The following is a 22135-nucleotide window of genomic DNA, read 5'->3' on the forward strand; positions in this document are numbered from 1 at the left end:
GAAGACGATGTTTCTGGACTTACTATCTCGTTAGTACTGAATTAAAGTCAATTCAATGAATCAAAGCATAGCACCGTACGCCTGTTCAATGTTTCTTACTGGCGGAGAGAGAGGTACAGATATTGATCTCTGTACTACGTAGTATTGGGCGATAACATTGGTCGGCTGACAAGTCCAGCATCAATTGGCCCTGGCTACCGATCCGCGTACCCCACGCCTAATTTGAACAGGGAAAGAAAGAGTCTAGACTCGCCCGCCGAGCGGGCGGACTCCAGATCGGGCTGGGCACCTGCAGCCCTGGAGCACTCGAATCTCTTGACCTCTTGATCCTTGCCGCGTAAGATTACTAGTTTCTGATCATAATCGTCGGCTAAACCTGTTTCGAAATAACATTTTCTTTTGTTTTTCTTGAATTTCAAGCCGCACCAGTCTGGGCGTAGGTTAGCGGTTAAATATCATTACTCCGAGTTCAATACACGCCGTCATGCTATGACCAACGGCGTTTCATCAGCAGCTCTCTCGAAGGTGAGCACGTTCCGGGTAGAACTTGCGATCTGTGAACTCCAGTTTACTCTTCATTAGAGCAAGGGAGACGAACAACTCTTGTTATCATGCGGGGTAGTGGGTGTGCGTGGGGAGCGCGCTCATTGGTTGCTGCGCAGTCTGGCACCCGTTTTACTTCTTAATTTGTTTTTAGATATATACATCATCACATGAGTTATTTCAAGTAAACCCTCAGCGTGTTACTATGAGAAACCTTTGTAGGATAAGAGGCAAGAAGGAATTCAATTTATCTATAATGACCTTTGATTGGCTAAATAATAACTTTATGATTTCTTGGCAGTAGGGCGGAAACCAGACCGACTTCAGAAATCACTATACAAGTTGGCGAATCCCTCACTTTCTTCTTCAAGACCGTGTGCTGGGCTTGCCGGGTGATCCAAATGTAGGCGATTTCGGCCCTCCGTATGTACTACCAAGAGTAAACCAATTACTGGACAAGGTACCAAATACAGAAGCTGGTTTTTCCTGCTGCTTTGACTCGGGCTGTTTGCCTGGCTTTGAACCGAGAGCTGGCTCTTTTTTTGTTCTTTTTTTGGCGCCCTTGCTCCATGCTGTTCATTATTAGCATGAGTAGAACTTATATTCCCAGAAAACTACTCACGCATCTGTACATTCAAAAACTTCCCCATCTTGGGATATAGTATAGTAGTACTCCGCAGTCTTGAGTATTTTGAGTATTTGGGCCAAAGATAATGAAGAATGATAGTCAAGGCTTATTCAGTAATACCCTCACAATCATGAGGCAGGCCCCTCTTATAGAACCCCCTGCGGTATGGTGACAAGGTCATGGGCTGGTTTTATAACGGCTGTGACAACGCTTCCGAAATCTATAACAGAAATCATCTGATTCTTACAGAGTTCCCTGGTTTTATAACCAGTGAAAAAACGTTCGGTCAAAAAAAAAAAAAAGTTAGGGCTAGGGAGAGTACGCAAGCTTACTAGCTTGTAACTCGTAAATAATATTGTAAGGCGCTTCAACAGAATCTGACCCGCACGCTAGTCGCAAAATTACAACCATTCTACTTGAGGACAGGCAGGAAATCGATATTAAAGACTGGCCAGGGAATTCCTCTTCGTTCACCAGCTCAATACCTTACAAACTGAAAACCTGACACCATGAATCGAGTGTCTGCCTCCTCCTCCCTTTACTCAATTCCGGAAGAAATTACTCCTCAAGATCATCAGGTTCTATGTCATGGAGGCACGTCTTCCAACCTCGAAAGGCTTCCTTCTCGTCTTCAGCAACACAAATCACCTAGTCCAAGAAACACAAGGAGCCATCTTGAAGATCTCGCATACGAGACTAGCTATTTAAAAGCCGAGCTTGCTTGGAAGGCGGAGTCGATGCGATCATTCTTCCGTTTCCAAGAGGAAATGTATATCATTTTCCACAAGATAGAGGACGCACTGGGTGATCTGAATATCCGCCTTCAGGAGGCCGAGCAGCGCTACCTTGGCCTGTGGGGTGTCAGTGTCGGCGAGGGTAATGATGGAGGAATGATCTGAATTGATTTGTATTAATGACCCGGCTTTGTTACCGCTAGCTAGACAATACGAAGTATATATAAGACTTCATGATCCCAACTACCTGGGAGCAGCATATAACCTGTGATTCTTCGCAATGGCTACAAGTAACTCATGGGATCAAGGATTGTGCGATTGCTTTTCTCCAGCTGGGACTTGTCTTAGCGCAATGTTCCTTCCATGTTGTCTCTTCAATCGAGTTGGAGCTCGATTTCGGAACGAGGAAGTGAAGAGTTGTGGGCAAGACGTGCGTCATCAATACTTCTACTTTAATGAAATACGGCTAATCCTTCTAGTGCTGCCTTTACACAGGTTGCTGCTGCCTTGGTATGCCGTGTGTACCCCTTTGTCTACGGCGCCGTGCCTTCCGGAAACATTTTGGGTTGAACGGAAACTCGTGTGGGGACTTTATGGCTGCCCTGTGCTGCTCTTGTTGTGTTCTGAGTCAGCTAGACCATGAAACCAAGGCCAGAGAACACGCCGAGCAAGACGGATACCAGCAGCCAGTCAGTATGGTTTATAAAGCTAGGTGAGAGAGCCAAGGTGGGGGTATGTGGTTACAGTATTGAGTTAGTGTAGCAAATCACGCGGATCATATAAATGTCTACTCCGTACCTCTGTTCCAAGTCTAGCAAAACTCGTCAGGTGTTATATGTTCACATAATTCGAATCAGGATTACCGTATTATTATGCACTTGGCCTCCGGTGGTCTAGAGTTATCCGCCGTATAAATATCCGGCCCGGCCCCTGCTATCTAGAAATCCCGCCCCAAGTTTAACATTCTAAAATACATGATGAATCCACTCCTTGGGATTTTTCTGGCGCTCTTGGTCCACAGGACCACCTCAGCAGATTATACGAGTCTGTACGGCATCAATGGGGTACAGATCTGGACAGAGCAAGATTGCCAAGGCATACCAGCTTCAATGATCTTTGATGGCACAACAGTGGATTTGAACATCTCTAATATATGTGTTTCTCGGAGCTTCAGGCTACTTCGCCCTCTTCAGGGTGAAGAGCAGTTCGATATCTCTATTGCTCCAGAACTTGACTCGTGGGATCCAGATCAGAATCGGTATCCTACTAACAGCTTGGGATGTACTTCATTCATCCAAAGCTACTTCCCCACAAACGGAACCAAGGGATGCCATAACACACCTCCTTTTACTTGCCATCGACTCTGGGTGAATGACGGCCTCCGTTCAGACCTAAGGAGCCCGATTTACTACTCAACCCCGCTGCATACGTGGCCACTGATGATCCCATCTTCCTGCTATGATCCGGAACCATCTAAGAACAGGACTAGGGGAACACCCTTACCGAGCAGAACAAATTCCATGGGCAGCGCCAGCACCTCTTCTCCAAGCAGGGCACCGTCCCCGAGCAGCGCTCCCTCTATGGACAACACCCCTTCAAGCAGCACGCCCTCTATCCCTTCTCCAGACAGGGCACCGTCCTCGAACAGCGCTCCCTCCACAAGCAGCACCTCTTCTCCAACTGGTGTTACAGTGACTGTAACTGTACATGTCACAGGCAGCCCTCGGCTCTGAAATAGCGACTAGTTATCACAGTGTACAGTGGATTCTCGAAATCGGTCTGACCTCCAAACACATTTTTATTCTTTGTCAGCCCCACTGCCAAGTACTAGGCCTAAACAGATTATTGAGCTATTTTCAGTATTCTCTATACTGTACCGTAATTTTGAAAGCTCCACCCTCCTCGCTTGGCACCTTGCAATCGGGAGCGACAAAAGACGGGAAGGCGGTCGGTATTATTACGACAATTCCATGCACCAAGAAACTTTCTCCGCCAATTAATCCTACGCCAAGCAGAGAGGTTACGATACGGTCCAAGGGACAAGGCAACACGGCCATTGTATCACGTGAAACATGTGGTAGTTGTAGAAAACGAGCTGATTAGTTCTAATCGACGGCCGGAGGCCGCAAACTAGTTACCTAAACATTTAGCTTACTAAGTAATAACTAAGCGAGGTAGAACCCCTAAGGGCAGGCGGTACCGGAGGGCAATATGTTCCGACATGGTTAACCAATCACAGCTCAATGTTTTAGCGCCCAACGAAGAGTGACCGGATAAGGTTCAGCGATACAGCCCGCATAAACGGCCAATAATCTGGTATCTCTTGCCGCCATCCACGCAATCTTTGGTGGGAAGGTCGAATGTCCATGGTAGGATATGATTCGTCGTCTCGTTACTTGGCAAGGCCCCACATGTGAGCGGGGTTGGTTTAAAATGTGATGGACACTCCTGCGAGCTGAGCGTTTGGCTTCTGTTTCGAAGTTGACGGCCCTTGCCCTTTATTGATTTTTGCCTCGTTTACATTTTTATACGCAGGTAGGCGAACCAAATCACTCCGACCATTACTCAACTAATAGGGTAGTCATGGAAGCCACAAAAATGGATAACGTCTTGCAAACCTACCTCCGCGAACTTCAACAGAAGCCAGCATCCAGTCGTTCATATTCGGAGTCTCTAACGATTGCGACGTTGGAAGATTTGGAAAATGTATCTGGAGAGGAAATGCAGCGCCGCATAATGGGTCTAAGCATCAAACTCGAAAAACATGGCGATGCTCTTGGTTTGAAGGAGCAAAAGGAGTATATCAAAGAGCACACTGGTGTACTGCAGAGTCTCGAAGCGAGAGGCAAAAAACATGCCAATGCTATTGGTTTGAAGGAGCAAAAGGAGTATATCAAAGAGCACATTGGCGTACTGCAGAGTCTCGAAGCGAGAGGCAAGAAACATGCCAATGCTGTTGGTTTGAAGGAGCAAAAGGAGTATATCGAAGAGCACATTGATGTAAGTTTACTGGAGTCGCCGTCATTTAACTAATAGAGACACTAACATATCTCAGACTCGGAGCAGTGGAGACGAATGGGAGGAGATTGAAAAATCCTAGCCATCTCCGTATATGGTCCTTCCAGTAGGAAAGTTCAAGGTTTGGAAGGACAAACCAGCGCGGGGATAGCTGCTGTTTGAGCTACATGGTTTATTCCCAGCCTGAGCGGTTTCATCATCCGCCAAATTACAGCGGTCCGAGTAGATAATGCACAATAAACGTATGGCGTAGTTTCGCTGCTTCGTCAGAAGATTGTTGACCTTTCGTGCGATGGTTTATACTGTATATACTATGGCGGCTCATCCTTTCATTTCCCCTTCCTCACGTGGACGGTGAGATCTAACCGCATCGTGAGCCCACGTTCGACCGTGTGGAGTCCATGCAGATCCGTCGCTCAGCAAGGATGATCGGCTTTGTGAATAATTACACCCGGCACAATCATCGCGGCCATTTTAATTGGTCAGATGGGATGCACTACCTCCCTTCTCGATGAGATACCATACTCTGTATTACGGCCGCCCTCACTTGAACGCGGTTCACTCAGTAAAGGATCCACGCTAAGTTCTTGGCGATGGGGCCACCAGACGATTGACGTGTGTTTGGAGGTCAGGCTGTCACGGCCCAGGTCACGGGAACTAGCCCTAACCTGTCACCTGACCTGCTAAGCATCCCCACCACGGATTCCCTCTCTAGCTTCGCATTCTTAGGATAATCGACTTATTGCTCGGAGTCAAGTCCTCACACAGGCCGATTTCGAGAATCGCTGTATTGCATTCCTCGTACTGATACGTACAAGTACGTTTACTATTATCGAGACAAAAATTAGGGCTCATGCCATTTCCCTGAAGATAGTGTATTTTATGGTAATTACACCATGGGTTTCACCGAAATAAACAGGGCCTAGACTCTCCCTTGGTGCGGTATTAGCGTAGAGATCTGCGGTATAAATATCTGTCCTAGCCCATGTAGGCGTACTGTGGTACACGTGCAGTACCACCCCGCAGATCCTCGGCCAAGAAAATGTTTTCTTTTCTTGGAGTTCTTTTTATCCTCTTGATCGACACGGCTATATCCGAAGATGCGGGCAATTACCTTGACCTATACGGAGTCAACGGAATAATGCTATGGACAGAGCCAAATTGCCAAGGTATACCGGCTTCAACAATATTCAATGATACAACTCTGGGCCAGAATATCTCAAACGCCTGTATCTCTCAAAGCTTCAAGCTGCTTCGCCCTCTCCATGGTGAAGAACAGCTAGATATCTCCATTGCCCCGCAGCTCGACCTGTGGACATCAATCGAAGGCCAATCTTCAGCGAATAGCCTGGGCTGTACTTCCTTCATCCAGAGCTATTTTCCAATGAATGAAAGTGGCGGCTGCCATAATACGCCCCCTTTTACTTGTCATCGACTATGGATCAACAGCGGCCTCTCCTTGAGTCTGAGGGGACCACTTGCGTCTTCAACGCTGTCTTCGTCTCAAGTCTGGCCCCTCATTGTTCCACCATCCTGCGATACGTCGGCGGGACATGCAGATTCATCTCCCAGCAAGACACTCTCACGCAGTGAGATGCCCTTCCCCCGCGAGACAACCCCCCGCGAGACAACCCCCCCCAGCAAGACGCCCCTCTCCAGCCACAGCGCAAGTCGAGTCCATACTGTGCAAGTCAATGGCAGCTTTTCCGGGCTGTTTGAACCCAGACAGCTTCATAATATTCCAGTTGGAGATATCATAAGCTTTCAGTCTCATGGAATATTTCAATTAATAAATACAACACTGGAAAATATGTGTGAGGTGGTACACAGATCTCCCACAGGGACTCGCCTTGAATATAGAGTTACGGGAACGGAGCCAGCCTGGTTTTTTGGTTGTCCACCTATGGGATACAACTGCTTATGTAATCAAGACACTCATTTTGCCCTAAACCCAGGAAGCAAGTCGAAGCTCTATAAAGAGAAGGTGACTGAAGCTTGGGTTTTGACACCTCGGTCCACTCAACCTCCGCCCACCACAGTACAGGCAACTGGAATGTAACTGTTATAGTTCAAGCACTTCTTAGTACAGTTTAGTTTGTCTTAAAGGATTAGCTAGGAATGAAGATATAACTTTGCTAAAGTTCCAGTTAACTAGAGAAGAAGAAGATTGTATATTTCGTTCTTCGCCCGCTCACTCTGGTCACATTTAAGCTCCCCGCTCCCATCAACCTCCAAACCATCAAGAACTTCATGGTCGGCGGAGTAAGAAAAGGCCGAGGCAGCATTCATAAAGCTTTCCTGAAGGCCAAGCTCGTTGCAGATGCACCTATGATACTCGGCCAGTGTAACAATCGTTTCCTCCGTTAGCGTAAACGACACTCCTTCGGCTGAAATTGCCATTTTCCCCATAACTTGAACCATTTGATACTTCAGTGAGGGGCAATATAGTTCTGCCAGACCACAGCCAGAGATGGTGGGAAGCAGTATGGAGCATAATGTCCAAGTGGGTAGCTGTGCTGGCGCGACTTCCCGTGGTAGCTCATAGTCTTCGGGCTCGCACACGTTGCTAGCTTCATGGGTAATCACAGGTGTTTTGGCCTCGTTCGAGTCAGAGCACTCCGCCGGGCTGGCACTCACGCCGCTTCCAGAGCCCTTCGATCTCCTGCAGCCACATTGAGGACACTTTATGCTATATTGGCTGTCAGGATATAGCTGTTTATGTCGCCGCTTCTCGTCCTGTGTTGCTCAGCATGTCTCGCAACTCATGCGTGTCTGGCACGTACCTGGGCCAGATCTTTCCACTCGGCTTTAATGTCAACTGGCAGGTTCCTCCATTGCTTTCCGAGAATCTTCGATACGATGCTACTTGATACTGGCGGGGTCTGGGCTGACGCAACTGCATTATAATGGGCCTCGCGGTAAAGAATGAAGGCTAGAAAGGAGTCAGGAGGGCTCTCATGGACGGGGGTGGAAGAGTGGCCTTACCGTTCTTTGGCCGAGGAACCCGAGGCGTGGTCTGGCAGCGACATATGGAGTTCATGATTATGATTCTATGTATTCGACAAAAAACACCGTTGAGAGGCTGTTAGAACGTGCCCGATGATGATTCTGCATCTTTTATGAAGCTGGCAAGCGACTTCAAGCCAAGCCACCGGGGGAGGCTAGTAAGAGAACGAGAACGAAAACTGTCGCGGTACGCAATTTTAATACACGCTAGTACTAAACTAATTTTGGCTCTGACAGGCGAGACTCGCGCTACTGTGGAACCATAGATATCTTATACTTGCATGTGCTCGTTCCCGTCCTGAGGAGGTCTGGCATGTTAACAAGATGGATTTCCTTCCGATAGAGCTGCTTGAAATAATCATATCCTTTGTCCCGCACACTTCCCTCAAGGCTCTCTCGAGCGTGAGCAGGCTGTTCCGGTGCCTCTGCAGTCCTTTGCTCTTCCAATCAGTTCAGGTTGGACACAGCCAGGCGCAACTGGAGGGCTTGCTGCAGATATCAAAGTCTCTATACGCTCCTAATGTAAAAGCTCTGCGCTACGAGGCAAATGCTCTTCTTGACCCATGTAGGTGTCCCCTCATAGTCCTCATCTTTAGCTAATACACAACACAGTTGCCCCTGCTATGCTTCCACCGAATGGGGATATCCTGCACCCTTTATTCGTGCGCTCGCGCGTGGCTGAGAGGAGAAAGTTTCTCGAAACCAGTCAGGGATTGCTACTCATGTCTCTCCCTAATCTTCCAAATCTCCAGACCATCGAAATGAATCTCGCCGACGGTATCAAAGATCAATTCGGTCATGCCTCAGGCTATATGCCCCCAAGCCATGACTGCTACCTCAGCCATTTCGAAAAGCTTCTCACGGCCACCGTCCTGGCTCAAGAGAGTGGAATAGTAATCCGTGCATTTCATATAAGTGGTTTCTATCATCAGGCCGCGATAGAGGACTGCTTTTTACAGGCACTAGCCTCGAAAGCATTATCCAATGTTGAAGAGATACGAATCATCTCAACATCTCCAATATTTCCATTCCTCGGGGTGATACCACTTCTTAGGCTTCAACGTGTGGAGCTTATAGATATTTGGCTGTCCTTGATGACGCTGGAGAGATTTCTGCACAATGCGAAGCAGTTAAGGTCACTGTACATGGAGGACATATGGATTATTGATGAGTTAGTGAGCGATGGTGGAGAGTTTGGATTGTCGAAGGGGCTTAATGTGTCTATCGTGGGAATCCTGCAACGACTCAAGCGGCCGCTGGAGATCAAATTAAATTATTGTGGGAGTACACGTTATTTTATAAGTTAGGTATTGAAGATAGATTCAAAATCTGGTTGCATATTCTATCTGGCGTTTATTCTCTATAGCTATAATCCACGCGTGGCTTGTTCCTGAGCCCCCTTCTTCTTCCAGCCGCTCTCCCTTCAGTCTCTTGAATAGTCTCTATTGCTGCTGCGGATGGTGATGCTTGGTTAGTGAGACCCAGCTGGGAAGTAATGATATGTTGTATATGGTCTGCTTCAATTAGCTTCTGTTCCTCCTTGAAGAGCAGGACTTACTGATATGCTGGAAGCACTCATCGATATTTGCTATAGTCTGCTCGTTTTCTGTTCTAGTCCGCCGGAGGCCCTGCAAGCGCTCTTCGATATTTGCTATAATCGGTTGGATGCGATCCGTGTAATGCGCTTCCAGGTATGTTGCAGCATGCTGGATGTGCTTGTCGTGCTCTGCTTCAAGATGCTGGATGTGCTTGTCATGCTCTGCTTCAAGATACAGGATGCGCTCATTGTACTCAGCTCGAAGATGCTCCTCGCACTTCATGCTCACTATTATTATAGTATCTTCCAGGAATCTTATGGGATCTTCATCCGAAGTCTGGTCCGAACTCCGGTCCGACGGCTTGATGAGCTTGTGAAGCATCATCTGAGAGAAAGGCGTCATTGTGTCTTGGATTGTGTCTTGACAAGCTTTGAAGAGTGAATGCAAAGTAGGGGCATTGAGCTATCCACGTGAGTAACCTGTTGTTCATTCTCAACAAGTTATAGTCAGGTGGGTACACCCTTTGGCCTGCATACAGGAGAACCCGCTTCCGCTTGTTCCCGCACTGGCCAATGCAGCTCAGGAGTCAAGCGCGGCTTGTAATTGGTTTCCATTCTGTCGGGCCGCTCCGATATTTCCGGTATCAATACAGCCGGCCGAGAGCTCATACGCAGTTTCAATACCATGTTACTTCCCCGTTTCTTTTTTTCTTGTTTTATCGGACCAGTCTGATCTTTCCATAATTTTCTTTTCCCCTTTTTTGTATTAATGGAGCACTAGCTGTATATTTTAGCCGCTGGGGCTGTCAGATCCTGTAACTTTCCACCTCCGTAACTTTCACCTTAGTATTGTCGTTGGTAAGCGTACGCAGATTGTAATGGCTTGCGCTCAGCCAGCCTCAGCCCTCAGCTCAGCTCGCCTCAAGGACAGCAATCCAATCAGACATCAATCAGGCCATCTGCGCTTCTATTCAGAGCACAAAATTTGCGGGGTTGGTCGCCCGGCTCGCAGGCCGCAGAGTGGCGCTTCATTGTGGGAAGGGTGGACTCCGTGACTCGGCGCGACTCGGGATCACGGGTGCAGGCCGCTCCTCAGCCACTTTGCGTTGGTCTTGTCGAGACCCGCTCTATGATTGGGTTCCATTTGGCCGGAGCGATCCGATCCGTCGATCCACCACGTTGAGCTAGTACACATGAAGAGGAATTAGAAGTATGGCATCTGAGTAACCGTTGCCATAGACCCTTGCTAGCGCCATGACATAATTATTGAGGCTTCGGTGTCACCTTAGTATCCAAGCAGCAGGTGGATAGGTACTGCAGATTGGATTATAACGTTGAGGTTTATAAGAGGCGTATGGCTCCAAAATCTACTGCATCCAGCCAACTGAGAACGATGCACTGATTGACGGGCGGGAAGCCCTGAGGCCGATAGACCACCTGACGCTGCTTCTTCTGGCATTCTAGCTTCGCACGGGCAGGCCTGCGTACAACTGATCCAAGTTTTGTCGTAAGTAATTCAGGCCTTATAAAGCCTTAAAGTCCTATTTACTATAGAGCACGTTCAACAATTAAAATTAGATTCAATCATGGATATCAAAGGGTACAGGACTGTTGCTCTATGAACTTGACGGGGGTGATGTTACTTCAACCCAACCTCGACGTCAAGCCTCATTGTCTGAGCTGTTGTGACTTCGAGCGCTAGCTATTCGATACCGCCAAATAAACATCGACGCGCAACAGAATTGTTGGCCCATGAGAAAACCTGATATCACTGCGGAGGAAAAAGTGTGAAGCAGGATGACAACCTGAAGCAAAACATTGCTCAAAGGTAAATCACCAACACGAGTCCACCCGTGCCTTTCGAAACGACTGCCTGGGGCTTGTCCGCTTGAACCCAGTTGCCTATCCCCGCGAGCGTGAGAGAACGAGCGAGTGTGAAGAAAAGGATATAAGACGAAGGTATAGCGCAGAAAGATCCTAGATTAGGCAGTTGGCAGTTGTACAACAGCTACTTCTAGAGAACTTCCTTCCGGCAGCCACTTGATTGTTAGCCATATCAGAGACTAAATATACACAGGAGAAGAGAAGTAGCTACTGCCATCAATATAAGATATCGATTGCTCAGGGATGAGTTCCATGGTATGTAGGCTGGCAATATAAACGTCATAATCAGAAGCAAATCCAGCAAGCAGGCGATGAGAGAAGTGGTCAGCTGCTGGAAAATTTAGATTATCAGCGGGCCTTAAATACAAAGGAACATGTGAGTAAAATTCTTACCGGTTGGCGGCCCAGTTAGTAATAAAACAGGCACAGCAATTTGTCCCATAGCAAGGCCACATATGTCTCGATCCCGATCCTCTAGTCCACGAAAGCCGAGCGATTCTACCCACCGTACATGAAAGTTTTTCCGTGCAAGGATCCTCGTTACTGCCCTGCACATAAGGTTAGTGATGAGAGCGAACAAGGAGCCAGAGATAACTTACTACCACTGAGGGCCTCCATTCTCAAGGCTCACGCCCAGTCCGGAGTACACGTCATTGCAGTACTCAAGTACAGTATTAACAAAGTAGACCAAGGCATCCGGAACCATGTTTCGGGGAAGACGTCGCATGTTGTTGTGGGTATTAAGAACATATTCACGGATAATATCAATCTGGTGAAGTTCAAAACGCCCCAAGAAATCATGATCGAAGTCGGGAACCCGAGGTATGTTATATGCCACGGAGAGATGGTGCGCACGGATCTCTACCAGGCGGAGGAGCACGCGGTTGCGTATAAGCTCAACCTCGGTGTGAAAGGCCGCGGGAATACCAGGACGACGCTGGAGACCCTCAAGGAAACAAGCTAAAGCACGCAAGGCACGTTGAAGGCTGTCCTCGTCATAAGCAAAGATCTGGGCCGGAGTGGCATGGCGAGGAATACCCAAGGGCTGCAAAATGGCCTGGTATTCGTCAAGGAGGGAGACACGAGGACCACGAAGACGGCCGATATTAGGACGAGAATCACTAGCAGGAGGGCCTCCGCCGCCAGAGGGACCCTGAGCAAACATGGTAAAAAGCGGGACAGGAAGGATGAGAATGAGAAGCAATGGAAACAACAGGAAATCAAGGGTGTCAAGATACAAGAATGAAAGCCGATGTAGTATGAGAGAACGTGGACGAGAGCAACACAAGGAAGGGAAAGGAAAGCAGACATCCTCGCACGCTAGTAGTAAGCAGGGACTCGGCCCTTCCCGCCGCTAATCGACCCACTCACCCTACAGAGCGCTGAATCGATTGTAGTCAGCGCCATCATGCCGATGAGCTGCTGACGCGGATAAATAATGGGCGTTCTCTCCGTTGAATATCTGCACTTCTGGGTGGACAGGCCGTTGGGGCTCTCGGATAGGGGCTAACTCCGCGGGGACATTGGGCGCATGGTAGGCGGGGAGAGGGTTGTTTGTTGCTTGCTTTGTTGTCTTTCAAGTTCCCGGATTCGCATGGTCGGCTCCAGCGAGCGGAATATGCAAGCAGACCGAGGACGAGTGTAGGAAACGTATGTGACTAAGGCATCGAACTCGGCGGAAGTGAACGAGTTATCACATCTAGATATTAGGATTAGTAGGGCGGGAATAATGGTTACTTGATAGACACACATCTTGTCCAGCCATTGGCCACCAGAAAAAGGGACTCCAGCGCCCAAGGCTGCTACGACTTCCTAGCACCACTTGCCTTTTTGTCTATAGGTGTTAGAAATATCATCACGAACAGCCTGATCCACCGAGCAAAGAGTCGGGTCGTCAAGGTAGGCCTCTTCAATGCAGTCAAGGACATGTCTCGTTCCTGTTGCCCTGCTTAGGGGGGCGAGGACAGTACCTTTTAGGATGCTTGCAGAGCACTTCGTAGTTAATATAGAACAGCATGCATGCTATAACCCCCGCGACAGGATCAAAAATCAACCACACCTTCCTCTTTTCTATGTATGACCTCAATACCATGGTTCGATATTGATTCGAGAAGTGGAAGAGTGCAGGTGGTCTTGAAGCTATGCGGGATCATGCGCTGGGCGCGATTGCATAATCTTGATGCTTGGCAGGCGCAGTGAATGATGATAGCAGAAATATGACTATTGTATCTTTGGTATATAGGCCGTTTCATTGTTTGGCCCGTCATCAATACAGACATTATGGTCTATCCAATCTTCGACCTCAGTTCTTGAAGCTTCGTGGCCTTTTCTAGAATCTTTGTCCGCTGACAATTCATCATCGGATTCATCAATCTTAATCCACTCATGTATTCTCTTTTCGCCTGGAGGATATCCTTCAACTCGCAACCAGCCGAAGATGCTTCTTGTCGCATTTTCTGACGCAGAATCCTCCCCATGGTTGAGAGCTTCATAAGTAATTGTGATATTTGGCATCACTGGCTCCGCCAGCGGGAACTTTGGTGCAAGAGCGGGCTCGGAAAATTGATGTACCACCCTGCCATTTCGGCACGTCCACTTCCAACCTGCATAATGAAGGCCGTGCCCGGTACAGTTCGCATGCAGGCGGACGTCAATTTCAGTGTCTTTAAGGGCTGTGGCACCGAACGGCGTCCACTGACATACAGGCCACCTAGTGTGATGTTCCTCCTGGGTAAGATAGAGAATTCGACATTCGTCAGAGCGTAGAATAGAGTCATTTGCCGCTGGATGGATAGGCTCTTGCATGAATGATTGCATGGTGCCTGACCACACTGCAGCATGTAGCTCAGTAGGGATTAGCCCAAATTGGCCATCTCGTAAGACATCCTTATGAATGTCCATGATTGTTCCTCCAAGCCATAAAAAGGCAAGATGCGGAACTCGACTCATCAGCATGTGGGCAAGAATGCGATTGTCTTCAACAGAGTTTACCACAGCAAACATAGATTGCAGCCATGGGCTTACAACATTGCAAGCTATGCCAGGCTCATAGAAGACAGTTGACAGCAGGGAACGGATTCCTCTTGTATTGCAGCTCAAGGTAAGAAGTTTGTCCAGATGATGGACCTCCTGCACCCAAGCAAGGTCAGGTTGCACTTTGCACTCTGATAACCCTACTTTATTCCGTTCGTGGCTAAACTTTGGTCTTGGCAGAACGATATCTTTTCTGCTGCCATGCAAGAGTGGAAAAAATAACACGGCTGATAATGCTGCATAGCCCTGATCTACAATGTCATGTAGAGCGCAGTAATCAGATAGGAAGCGGAAGGCAGTCGCAACTGAGATGGCTGTATTTGACGGCAAACCATGGTTGTTGTGAGAGGAAAGACTAAATCTCGGGCTTGCCGGAAGAGTTATTGACCAAGGGGATCGAAATCTGTCTTTCTCAATGGTAATATAGGCTTCCCAGCCCTCCCCTGGAGCTAAAATAGCAGCCCACCATCTTGCTGCGTCATTATCAACAACCCCTATATCCACCACGGCCGAATCTTGTTCTCGGGATTTGTCGCTGTTGCATGCTTTGCTGTCTGTATATGCAAGTGTGGCTTCGGGCATAAGTTGAGCCCAACGGGCCGAAAGGATATAACTCCATGCAAACATTAACACAGAGAGGTGGTTTTTCTCTGTGTTGAAGCATTTCTGGTGGCTTTGATCTAGGTCTCCAGACACTGTGATGGGAGTCGGAAAGTCAATCGAGATCGGAATTTGAAGATGCTGTTCCAGCGGAGGTATGTTGCAGTGCTCCCACGATCCTTTCCAGTTTGATGTTCCAGACGCAGAGAGATAGTTGTAAGTGAGCTTCAGATCCAAGTCATCTGGAAAGTAAGGCTGGTGTAGGAGTACTGGCTGGATCTGGAAGCAGGTTTGGGGAAAGCCAGATCCCTTTATAGCACGCATGTAGAGGCTTTGCCAGATGCGAAAGCCTTTTTCATACACAGCTCGGCGTTCCTCGGCACTAGGAGCGGCGTCCTCCATAATGAATAAAGTCATGAGGGTGAGAGCAAATGGTGTAGATTGGAATGAGGGGTTGCGAGCTATAGAGGATGGACAATATTAAAAGTTTACTAATCAGAGCTTAGTCATGAGCAAACTAACTCGTTAAGTTAATCAACATCGCTACGGAGTACATCACCCAGAAAAGAGTTTCGGTCAACAGAGATCATGCCCAAAGCCAGTTTTCTTCATCGATGCCCCTTCAAACACGATTAGACAAGGTACCTATATTTCGCGCTCCTTCTATCTTTTCAGGCGAGGCATATTGTTGACGTCCAAAGCGCAGCTATAAGGATGATCGGGGCACCATTTGCAAAGCACGTAAATATTTCCAGCTATGTTGAATTCCTGGTGGCTGCCCGTCTGGCAAATTTTGAACCGCTTCCTACAACCTTGGGCGGTACAAGTATAGTAGTTATGCTCGTTGTTGGCATGGGAGCAGATATCGCAGAATCCGCTTTGACCGGAGCTGGCAGACATTCTACCAGTACTGATAGCTTGAACGGTTGTGGGTGCTTAGTCGACAGCAAGAAAATGCGCTGCTCTGCTTCATGTCAGCCCCAGAACCCAATATAGATGATTTTTCACCTGCATGAAATGAACACGACAAAATTGAACTGGATTTTCAAAGTATAGCACTCCGCCCCAGGTCTTAGAGCAAGTAACGGAGAGTTCAAGTCAACGCTGATATCAATACTAAGTAAGAATGAAAGCACTTGTGGCCTCCAAGCAAGCGGGATTGCAGTCATTATTACTACCCCGCGGCAGAGCTCCGTCTCCGTGGGCTCAGGCCTCCCAGAGCGATTGACTGGCCAAGACAGAAGAACTTCACTCTAAACACCCACGTGCAGCAGCTTCAGCTTGAACCTTGCGCCCAACAATGCAGGCCGGTTAAGATGCCGTTTGACAAGGACCTTATATTCCATTCTCAGGGCGGGATATGGCTTTTTTACTCATCTTAGGACCGATCTCAGCCTAGAACAGCCGCAAATGACAGGGTTCCCCGCCTCATGAATATCTTGCAGTTTTCTTCGCTCTATGGGAATATCCTTTTCAGAATACATCCCAATTTATTCACCCGTTCTGAAGCGCCTCGAGGCTTTTTTTTCAGACCCAACATTGTGATCTTGATATCTTAATCAGTGATCGGTCACACGGTATCATCCTGTTATAACGAACCTCGGCAATGGCAATCTTTGTGACTAAATCCCCAGAGCTTTTCCCTCCAGTGCCCTCTGCATGTATACCAGGCTGTGTTTATCTCTCTCCACGTAGCCACTTCATCTTCTGGGTTCGAAACGGACACTGGCAGTATTGAGCAGCAGGATTTTTCACCCCAGCACAGTAGAACCACGGCAGATCCATCCTCGGGAGATATTGGCATCAAATATTTCTTCAATCCCTCTATCCGCTTCTTGAGTCTCGTCCTCCGGATATCAAAACTACGTGGAGCTGAATCATAGAAGCTTGTGTTGACGTCTGCCCCCTGTTCCGTTCGCTCATTGACCATTGAGACGTTATTACTAGCCTGGAGCAGAGTCCGTAACCGCGTACAAGTGCTATTGCGTCGTGAGATTTTGGCTCGGCGCCCGAGTGTATTTCTGAATGGAGGTTTCGAAACTCGAGGATCAATCGATGTCGGCAAGGATAGGCCTTCCTGTAAAGAGAACAGAAAAAAGTCTTACGAATAAATGTTGGCATCCTTTATGCCTCAGGCACCAGTATTCCTGTATTGGGACTAGCCTGTCACGTGCCATCCGAGTTTTACTCGGGGATCGCTCGCTTCCACTTTAGGAAATCCAGAGGTTTCTACATGGTCGTCCGCTCGCGCATCCCGTAGCCTATCAATAAATGTTGTCTTGAGTAGAGACGTCCGAAATAAACGTCTGGAGGATATTTAGATGCTTGGATTGTCGATTCTTCATCCGCAGCGCTTCGCGCTGGCAGAAGTGGTTTGAGAGGAGGGCGAAGATGATCCATATTGTTGGATGGACAGAATCCATACACGAGCACGCAGTGATGGCTAGGCGAGGTTGAACCCACTAGGGACAGGCGGTACCTGAGGGCAGTATGTTCCGACATTAATGTTAGATCACGTGTTGCAGGAGGTGCTTAAAGGAATATGTTTTTTCCGTTCCGAGTAGATCATCTGGCTGTTAGAGCTTCTCAACTCAATAGCCAACTCCATCATGCCTCAAACAAGGGATCTACTTCATGAGGAGATAACATACTCCATTGCTAGGAGGAGGGAGGTTAATATTCTACACCGACCTCAACTACCCGAGTCAGCAAGCTCAATTCTTCAGTCTTCTCGAAAGCAAACGCCACTGGATATAAGGCATTGTTGTCCACCATCTCAATCTCCAATCCAGAAACGAGTGCCGGGTGACTGATGCTCAAGAGTGGATCCATGGAAGCTTTAATGTCTGTGTTCCTGTTATACTCCTTAACCAGAATCCAAAGCAACAAGTTGGAAACCGAGTCATCGTTCGCTTTCCCTTGCCGTATCGTATTGGAGAGGAATTCCGGCATGGGAACGCAGATGAAAAGATCCGGTGTGAAGCAGGAACCTATACCTGGCTGGAACAAGCCTGTCCAGATATGGCTACAACTGTTGGGCGATCCCAACGCACCGCATCCGGGACGCAAGGTGCGGTTACGCGCTTTGAATTTGCTATCTGCCAAGATGGATGCGGCACTCAGTAAGAGCTATAATTACGAACCGATCATATTATAGAAGTGTACACTCTGACAAGTCGGACAATCCTGTTACAAGCGAGCTTCCCTCCAGCAAGCGACCGAGATGCGCTGGATTCATCTCTGCGGGACGGAAGGAAGTCGCTGCGCAGCACCGTCCATGTTTGTTGCATTCAACAAGCCTACTTAGTACCTGTCTTGTCAATCAGTGGCGTTGGCGGCGCAAGGGCCAAGCAAGATTGACTGCCTCGTTTGCCATCACCAGTATCCACAACCTTGCTACCGCGGCTTCAGTACAGCAGCAAGGCAATCTTGAAAGGCCTACAGGCTCTGGGCGGCGGTATGCTTCCTATCAGTATTCCTCCGATCCACTCAATCAGATGAATTGGGTCTGTGAAGACCCTGGCATTGGTCGGAGGGGAGGTTTGAGTGAATGTCAATGAGTGAGTCAGATGATATGGGCCTGTGAAGACACTGGGGTGAATTGGAGAAGAGGTTAGAGTGATTGCCAGAGTGAATGATTGAGCTGCGCCGCTGCGACATCGCCTTACGAGCTCCAGCAGTGTCTAGGTATTTAAACTCAACATTTCCCCTCTTAACATTCTTCTCGATTTTCTTCAACTCAGTGATCCTCATCGACACATCGCCAGTCTAAAGGAGATTTCTATCACACATCGCTAGCCCAAGCATCACTGTTGCAACATGTCTGCTCCGTCTTTGTATTTGTTCCACCACGTTTTCCATCCTCCCAAGCTTCCTCGGGAGGATGACTACAATGCCGGCTACGAGCTCATCCTCCTTAACTCTGTGATCGGAACCCTTCAAAAGTTCAGGACCCTTGTGCCCAATCAGCATCGTCAGGTTCTGGGCCCAGTCATCAGAATGGTGGCTCGTCTGAGAGAAATTCACGGAGTCCATGGTGACGTGAACGAAGGAAAACTTAGGGAGGCTTTGCAAAAGCTGGACACTGAAGGTAAGATATCGGCCCCGTGCCATAATTTTCGGGTGAATAACCAGTTTTAGGAGGCATATTGCCTGTTCACGTTCGTTGCCAGAACGCCGCTGTCCTGATGACCAAGGACGACAACGCAGTACATGTGGAGGCATTTGAGCTGTCTCCTTCAAAGGAATCTGTCAATTCGACAGTGGGTTGCTTGCAGCATCAGCTTCCTGGACCATCTTTCGTGTTAGACGACGCCACATTCAATGCTCCGGGTCTGCAGGATACCATCGCGCAGACTCTAGCAACCATGAGCCGTCAGTCTGTTGCCGGAACCAAGCCGAAGGTGAAGAAAGCCCGCCAGGAACACGATGAAGATAGGAATACAACCGATCCGAAGCTGGTGACAGAATTCTTAGCGGCCTTCTTACGTCCCTGCGCCGCCATTTTCGACAGTCTGCATATCCAGAAGAATACCCGTGAAGACATGCTGTGGCTCAACAGCCGGCTTCCCTGGCGGCGATCTCCTTTATGGCTCCTTGTCCGTGTGACCCTTCAGGTGGTTCTTCGAAGGCTCTGTCATCGTGGTGGAATATCCGATGATGTTTACAAGCACTACATGGTGTACTACATGAGTTCGGTTCTAGACGGCTGCCTCCTCAAGGAGACTTTGTCTGATGAACAGTTTCAACTTATGAAGGCGAAAATTGCCCGTCGATTACACAAGCTGCACTTGTCACAGCTTCCTGCATGGTATCCGTTTGTTCAGAATGTCCTTCAGAAAGCGAACAATCTCATTATGAAAAACTGGCGCGGGAGCATAGCCCAAAGCGGCCCTCGACATGACAAATATCATCGGGCGGAATTGGACTTTGGCAAGGATATTAACTCTGAGCTTCTTGGCCTCACAGCCTCCCTCAAGCGAACAAGCCTTGCTGATAAAGCCACTCCCAGCCTGGTGTCAACGACTGCAGCCTTGACTGGAATGATCGAATCTATTGAAGACTTACCGACGAGTCCACCATCACTATATATCGACCTGGAAGGTGTCAAGCTCTCGCGGCACGGAACCATCTCGATTCTTCAGATTTATGTCAGCCCACATGACAAGACCTATCTGGTTGATGTTCACACCCTAAACAAGGAATGCTTTACACATAAAGCTGCTAGCGGCACAAACCTGAAGACCATTCTCGAGTCGCCTTTCATCCCTAAAGTTATCTTCGACGTGCGCCACGACTCAGACGCGCTATATGGCCATTTCCAGATTGACCTTGCTGGCGTACACGATCTCCAACTCATGGAACTCGCCACGCGAACTTTCCCAAAAAGACGTGTCAACGGTCTAGCCAGATGTATCGAGAATGATGCAGGTATGACATTCTCAGAGCAGCAGAAGTGGAAAGCAACAAAGGAAAAGGGAGTCGAGTTGTTCGCACCCGAAAGAGGAGGGAGCTATGAGGTGTTCAATACTCGCCCCCTTGCCGAGGAAATAATCGAATACTGTGTTCAGGACGTGCGATTTTTGCCTAGACTGTGGAAGGCATATGACAAGAAATTGACTCAAAGGTGGAGGGTGAGGGTTGAGGAGGAGGCTCGCAATAGGGTCCGGCAGTCGCAGTCTCCGGATTATATCGGTGATGGAAAGCATTTGGCATTAGCACCCAGAGGCTGGGCATAACCTACGAGGTCAAATGTTGCTATTAGTGACACGATGGAGATCGTGTCATACAAGAGGTCGAATTCGAGGCTGCCGGAGATGAAGATCTGATTAGCAAGATATTGTGTCTGGACACCTTTCTAGTTGAGCGGCGAAGTTGACAAGTGCCAAATACTGTATCGAAGTATTTTTGCCCGTCAACGCCTGCCAGGTTGGGATTAGTCTGCTGTTGAAGATAATGAAAGTGCTTAAATGAAAAGACAAAGACTGTCTCTTGCAAGACTGTATCAGATGTAAGCTATTATAAGGACTTTGAGCCGAAGCCCACCATCGCCTCTTTGCCTTTCTTATCTTTGGCTTCGGGCTTATCTGCCATTCTCGAATGTCTCGTCACGCTGGGTTTGGGTGTCTGGTTAATAGGCGGGCGTCTTTGGGATAGGTGAAACGACGGATTCCGACCGGGTGACTGAGGTAAAAAGAGGGAGTTAGGAGGAAAGAGGACTAGAACAGCGAGGACGGTTCTTACTCAGTCAGAGGTGCCGGCGGGCGATGATGACAATACGGCGTACCAGGCGGCTATCGTCCATCGCGAAGGTGTCCGATCGTTATGTCGGAGATCGGAGGTCATAGCGCGGGATTCGGGTTGGACGGGGTTGAAGCGGGGTTAAAGCTCGGCGTGGTTCAGGATTTTGCCAACATAGCTTAGGTACCGCTCTTCACACCGCCTATCACTTATCGACTTCACGTCGACTTCCTATTGACTTCCCAGTGACTTCCCGTTGACTTCACGTCGATTTCCTGTTGACTTCACTTCCCGTCGACTTCACTTCAACTTCTTGTCGACTTCTCGCTACGTCGCCGACGTCTCCAGCCCATACTCCAGTCTGGCAATATGAAGCCAGATGAGTTCTGTGATATCCTTGGCCGACGACGAACAGATTTCGGCGAACGTGATGTCGAGCTACCACCTGAGCATGACGTATTTATCCGTCAAACCTATTACTCTACCTACAACACATCTGCCCATGGAGAGCGAAGACGAGTGAGAAATTATCTTCAAGCCATCCGGCGTCTAAGTGATTATATCTGGATATTGGTGGCTACTAGCCTCACTTATACTCATCTTGCACACCTTCCTGATCTCGATGGATGCCTAGAAGTAATAAAGTCTTGGAAGGAAGCCTACCCTATCTCTGAATGTCAGGAAAGTAGTGCTCGTGCTATACTCCAACCCCTAGATGATAGGAAGGAGGAAACGGTTAATGGTAGGACACAAGATTATAAACCTGAATCGCGCTAATATTTTCTAGAAGCACAAGGGATCGGGAAAAAAGTCAGCCAGAGGAAAATACCGAAGATAAATTGTATGTGAACTGAATCTTTTTCTACTCCACTAACCAATCTTAGTATTCCCCATCAGACGAGAAACTACTGA

The 22135-nt window shown here is 48.3% G+C and overlaps 13 protein-coding genes across 13 annotated transcripts; 8 read left to right on the top strand and 5 right to left on the bottom strand.

The window, feature by feature from the left end:
• Window positions 1–767: 767 nt before the first annotated feature.
• On the bottom strand, window positions 768–1286 carry BDV17DRAFT_265642 (uncharacterized protein). Its single transcript, XM_073758180.1, has 2 exons — window positions 1166–1286; window positions 768–1115 (listed from the first exon to the last, which is right to left on the bottom strand). The coding sequence occupies exons 1-2, from the start codon at window positions 1175–1177 to the stop codon at window positions 867–869; spliced, it is 261 nt and encodes an 86-aa protein (XP_073614556.1). The 5' UTR covers window positions 1178–1286; the 3' UTR covers window positions 768–866.
• A 394-nt stretch (window positions 1287–1680) lies between these two features.
• Window positions 1681–2070, top strand: BDV17DRAFT_299038 (uncharacterized protein; the record flags this gene model as incomplete). The annotated part of the gene is made up of 1 exon (XM_073763808.1): window positions 1681–2070. The coding sequence occupies one exon, from the start codon at window positions 1681–1683 to the stop codon at window positions 2068–2070; it is 390 nt and encodes a 129-aa protein (XP_073614557.1).
• Window positions 2071–2185: 115 nt separating this feature from the next.
• On the top strand, window positions 2186–2621 carry BDV17DRAFT_299039 (PLAC8 family protein; the record flags this gene model as incomplete). Its single annotated transcript, XM_073763809.1, has 2 exons — window positions 2186–2335; window positions 2385–2621. The coding sequence occupies 2 exons, from the start codon at window positions 2186–2188 to the stop codon at window positions 2619–2621; spliced, it is 387 nt and encodes a 128-aa protein (XP_073614558.1).
• A 1669-nt stretch (window positions 2622–4290) lies between these two features.
• Window positions 4291–5165, top strand: BDV17DRAFT_116500 (uncharacterized protein). The gene is made up of 4 exons (XM_073753939.1): window positions 4291–4440; window positions 4487–4669; window positions 4760–4905; window positions 4961–5165. Exons 2-4 carry the CDS (start codon window positions 4489–4491, stop codon window positions 5003–5005), a joined length of 372 nt encoding a protein of 123 aa, XP_073614559.1. The 5' UTR covers window positions 4291–4440; window positions 4487–4488; the 3' UTR covers window positions 5006–5165.
• A 769-nt stretch (window positions 5166–5934) lies between these two features.
• On the top strand, window positions 5935–7047 carry BDV17DRAFT_265646 (uncharacterized protein). The gene has a single exon (XM_073758181.1). The coding sequence runs from the start codon at window positions 5966–5968 to the stop codon at window positions 6980–6982; it is 1017 nt and encodes a 338-aa protein (XP_073614560.1). The 5' UTR covers window positions 5935–5965; the 3' UTR covers window positions 6983–7047.
• Window positions 7048–8253: 1206 nt separating this feature from the next.
• On the top strand, window positions 8254–9236 carry BDV17DRAFT_299040 (F-box protein; the record flags this gene model as incomplete). Its single annotated transcript, XM_073763810.1, has 2 exons — window positions 8254–8498; window positions 8615–9236. 2 exons carry the CDS (start codon window positions 8254–8256, stop codon window positions 9234–9236), a joined length of 867 nt encoding a protein of 288 aa, XP_073614561.1.
• Window positions 9237–12258: 3022 nt separating this feature from the next.
• On the bottom strand, window positions 12259–12780 carry BDV17DRAFT_265650 (uncharacterized protein). Its single transcript, XM_073758182.1, has one exon. The coding sequence runs from the start codon at window positions 12659–12661 to the stop codon at window positions 12311–12313; it is 351 nt and encodes a 116-aa protein (XP_073614562.1). The 5' UTR covers window positions 12662–12780; the 3' UTR covers window positions 12259–12310.
• Window positions 12781–13652: 872 nt separating this feature from the next.
• Window positions 13653–15385, bottom strand: BDV17DRAFT_282402 (uncharacterized protein; the record flags this gene model as incomplete). Its single annotated transcript, XM_073760193.1, has 2 exons — window positions 13653–13674; window positions 13734–15385. The coding sequence occupies 2 exons, from the start codon at window positions 15383–15385 to the stop codon at window positions 13653–13655; spliced, it is 1674 nt and encodes a 557-aa protein (XP_073614563.1).
• Window positions 15386–15502: 117 nt separating this feature from the next.
• Window positions 15503–16109, bottom strand: BDV17DRAFT_116521 (uncharacterized protein). Its single transcript, XM_073753940.1, has 2 exons — window positions 15996–16109; window positions 15503–15947 (listed from the first exon to the last, which is right to left on the bottom strand). The coding sequence occupies exon 2, from the start codon at window positions 15881–15883 to the stop codon at window positions 15647–15649; it is 237 nt and encodes a 78-aa protein (XP_073614564.1). The 5' UTR covers window positions 15884–15947; window positions 15996–16109; the 3' UTR covers window positions 15503–15646.
• An 8-nt stretch (window positions 16110–16117) lies between these two features.
• BDV17DRAFT_265656 (uncharacterized protein) lies at window positions 16118–17034 on the bottom strand (the record flags this gene model as incomplete). Its single annotated transcript, XM_073758183.1, has 2 exons — window positions 16583–17034; window positions 16118–16529 (listed from the first exon to the last, which is right to left on the bottom strand). Coding segments are annotated over exons 1-2 (383 nt in total), but the record flags the coding sequence as incomplete, so codon positions are not given.
• Window positions 17035–17945: 911 nt separating this feature from the next.
• BDV17DRAFT_116532 (uncharacterized protein) lies at window positions 17946–18673 on the top strand. The gene has a single exon (XM_073753941.1). It carries the CDS (start codon window positions 18094–18096, stop codon window positions 18541–18543), a length of 450 nt encoding a protein of 149 aa, XP_073614566.1. The 5' UTR covers window positions 17946–18093; the 3' UTR covers window positions 18544–18673.
• A 129-nt stretch (window positions 18674–18802) lies between these two features.
• On the top strand, window positions 18803–20721 carry BDV17DRAFT_292229 (ribonuclease H-like domain-containing protein; the record flags this gene model as incomplete). Its single annotated transcript, XM_073762326.1, has 2 exons — window positions 18803–19073; window positions 19124–20721. 2 exons carry the CDS (start codon window positions 18803–18805, stop codon window positions 20719–20721), a joined length of 1869 nt encoding a protein of 622 aa, XP_073614567.1.
• A 648-nt stretch (window positions 20722–21369) lies between these two features.
• Window positions 21370–22133, top strand: BDV17DRAFT_116536 (uncharacterized protein). The gene is made up of 2 exons (XM_073753942.1): window positions 21370–22064; window positions 22108–22133. The coding sequence occupies exon 1, from the start codon at window positions 21593–21595 to the stop codon at window positions 21998–22000; it is 408 nt and encodes a 135-aa protein (XP_073614568.1). The 5' UTR covers window positions 21370–21592; the 3' UTR covers window positions 22001–22064; window positions 22108–22133.
• The last annotated feature ends 2 nt before the right edge of the window (window positions 22134–22135 follow it).

This window comes from Aspergillus undulatus, assembly GCF_047715775.1.
Source record: "Aspergillus undulatus strain CBS 261.88 unplaced genomic scaffold BDV17scaffold_31, whole genome shotgun sequence".
NCBI classification, from domain to species: Eukaryota; Fungi; Ascomycota; class Eurotiomycetes; order Eurotiales; family Aspergillaceae; genus Aspergillus; species Aspergillus undulatus.

Bases quoted from the DNA above. Each gene is read 5' to 3' on its own strand.
- BDV17DRAFT_265646 (XM_073758181.1), top strand. From the start codon at position 5,966: ATGTTTTCTTTTCTTGGAGTTCTTTTTATCCTCTTGATCGACACGGCT.
- BDV17DRAFT_265650 (XM_073758182.1), bottom strand. From the start codon at position 12,661: ATGTCTGCTTTCCTTTCCCTTCCTTGTGTTGCTCTCGTCCACGTTCTC.
- BDV17DRAFT_116521 (XM_073753940.1), bottom strand. From the start codon at position 15,883: ATGTCTGCCAGCTCCGGTCAAAGCGGATTCTGCGATATCTGCTCCCAT.
- BDV17DRAFT_116500 (XM_073753939.1), top strand. From the start codon at position 4,489: ATGGAAGCCACAAAAATGGATAACGTCTTGCAAACCTACCTCCGCGAA. The intron at 4,670-4,759 runs ATGGCGATGCTC...GAGGCAAAAAAC, and splicing joins AAGCATCAAACTCGAAAAAC to ATGCCAATGCTATTGGTTTG. The intron at 4,906-4,960 runs GTAAGTTTACTG...AACATATCTCAG, and splicing joins ATATCGAAGAGCACATTGAT to ACTCGGAGCAGTGGAGACGA.
- BDV17DRAFT_116532 (XM_073753941.1), top strand. From the start codon at position 18,094: ATGCGGCACTCAGTAAGAGCTATAATTACGAACCGATCATATTATAGA.
- BDV17DRAFT_116536 (XM_073753942.1), top strand. From the start codon at position 21,593: ATGAAGCCAGATGAGTTCTGTGATATCCTTGGCCGACGACGAACAGAT.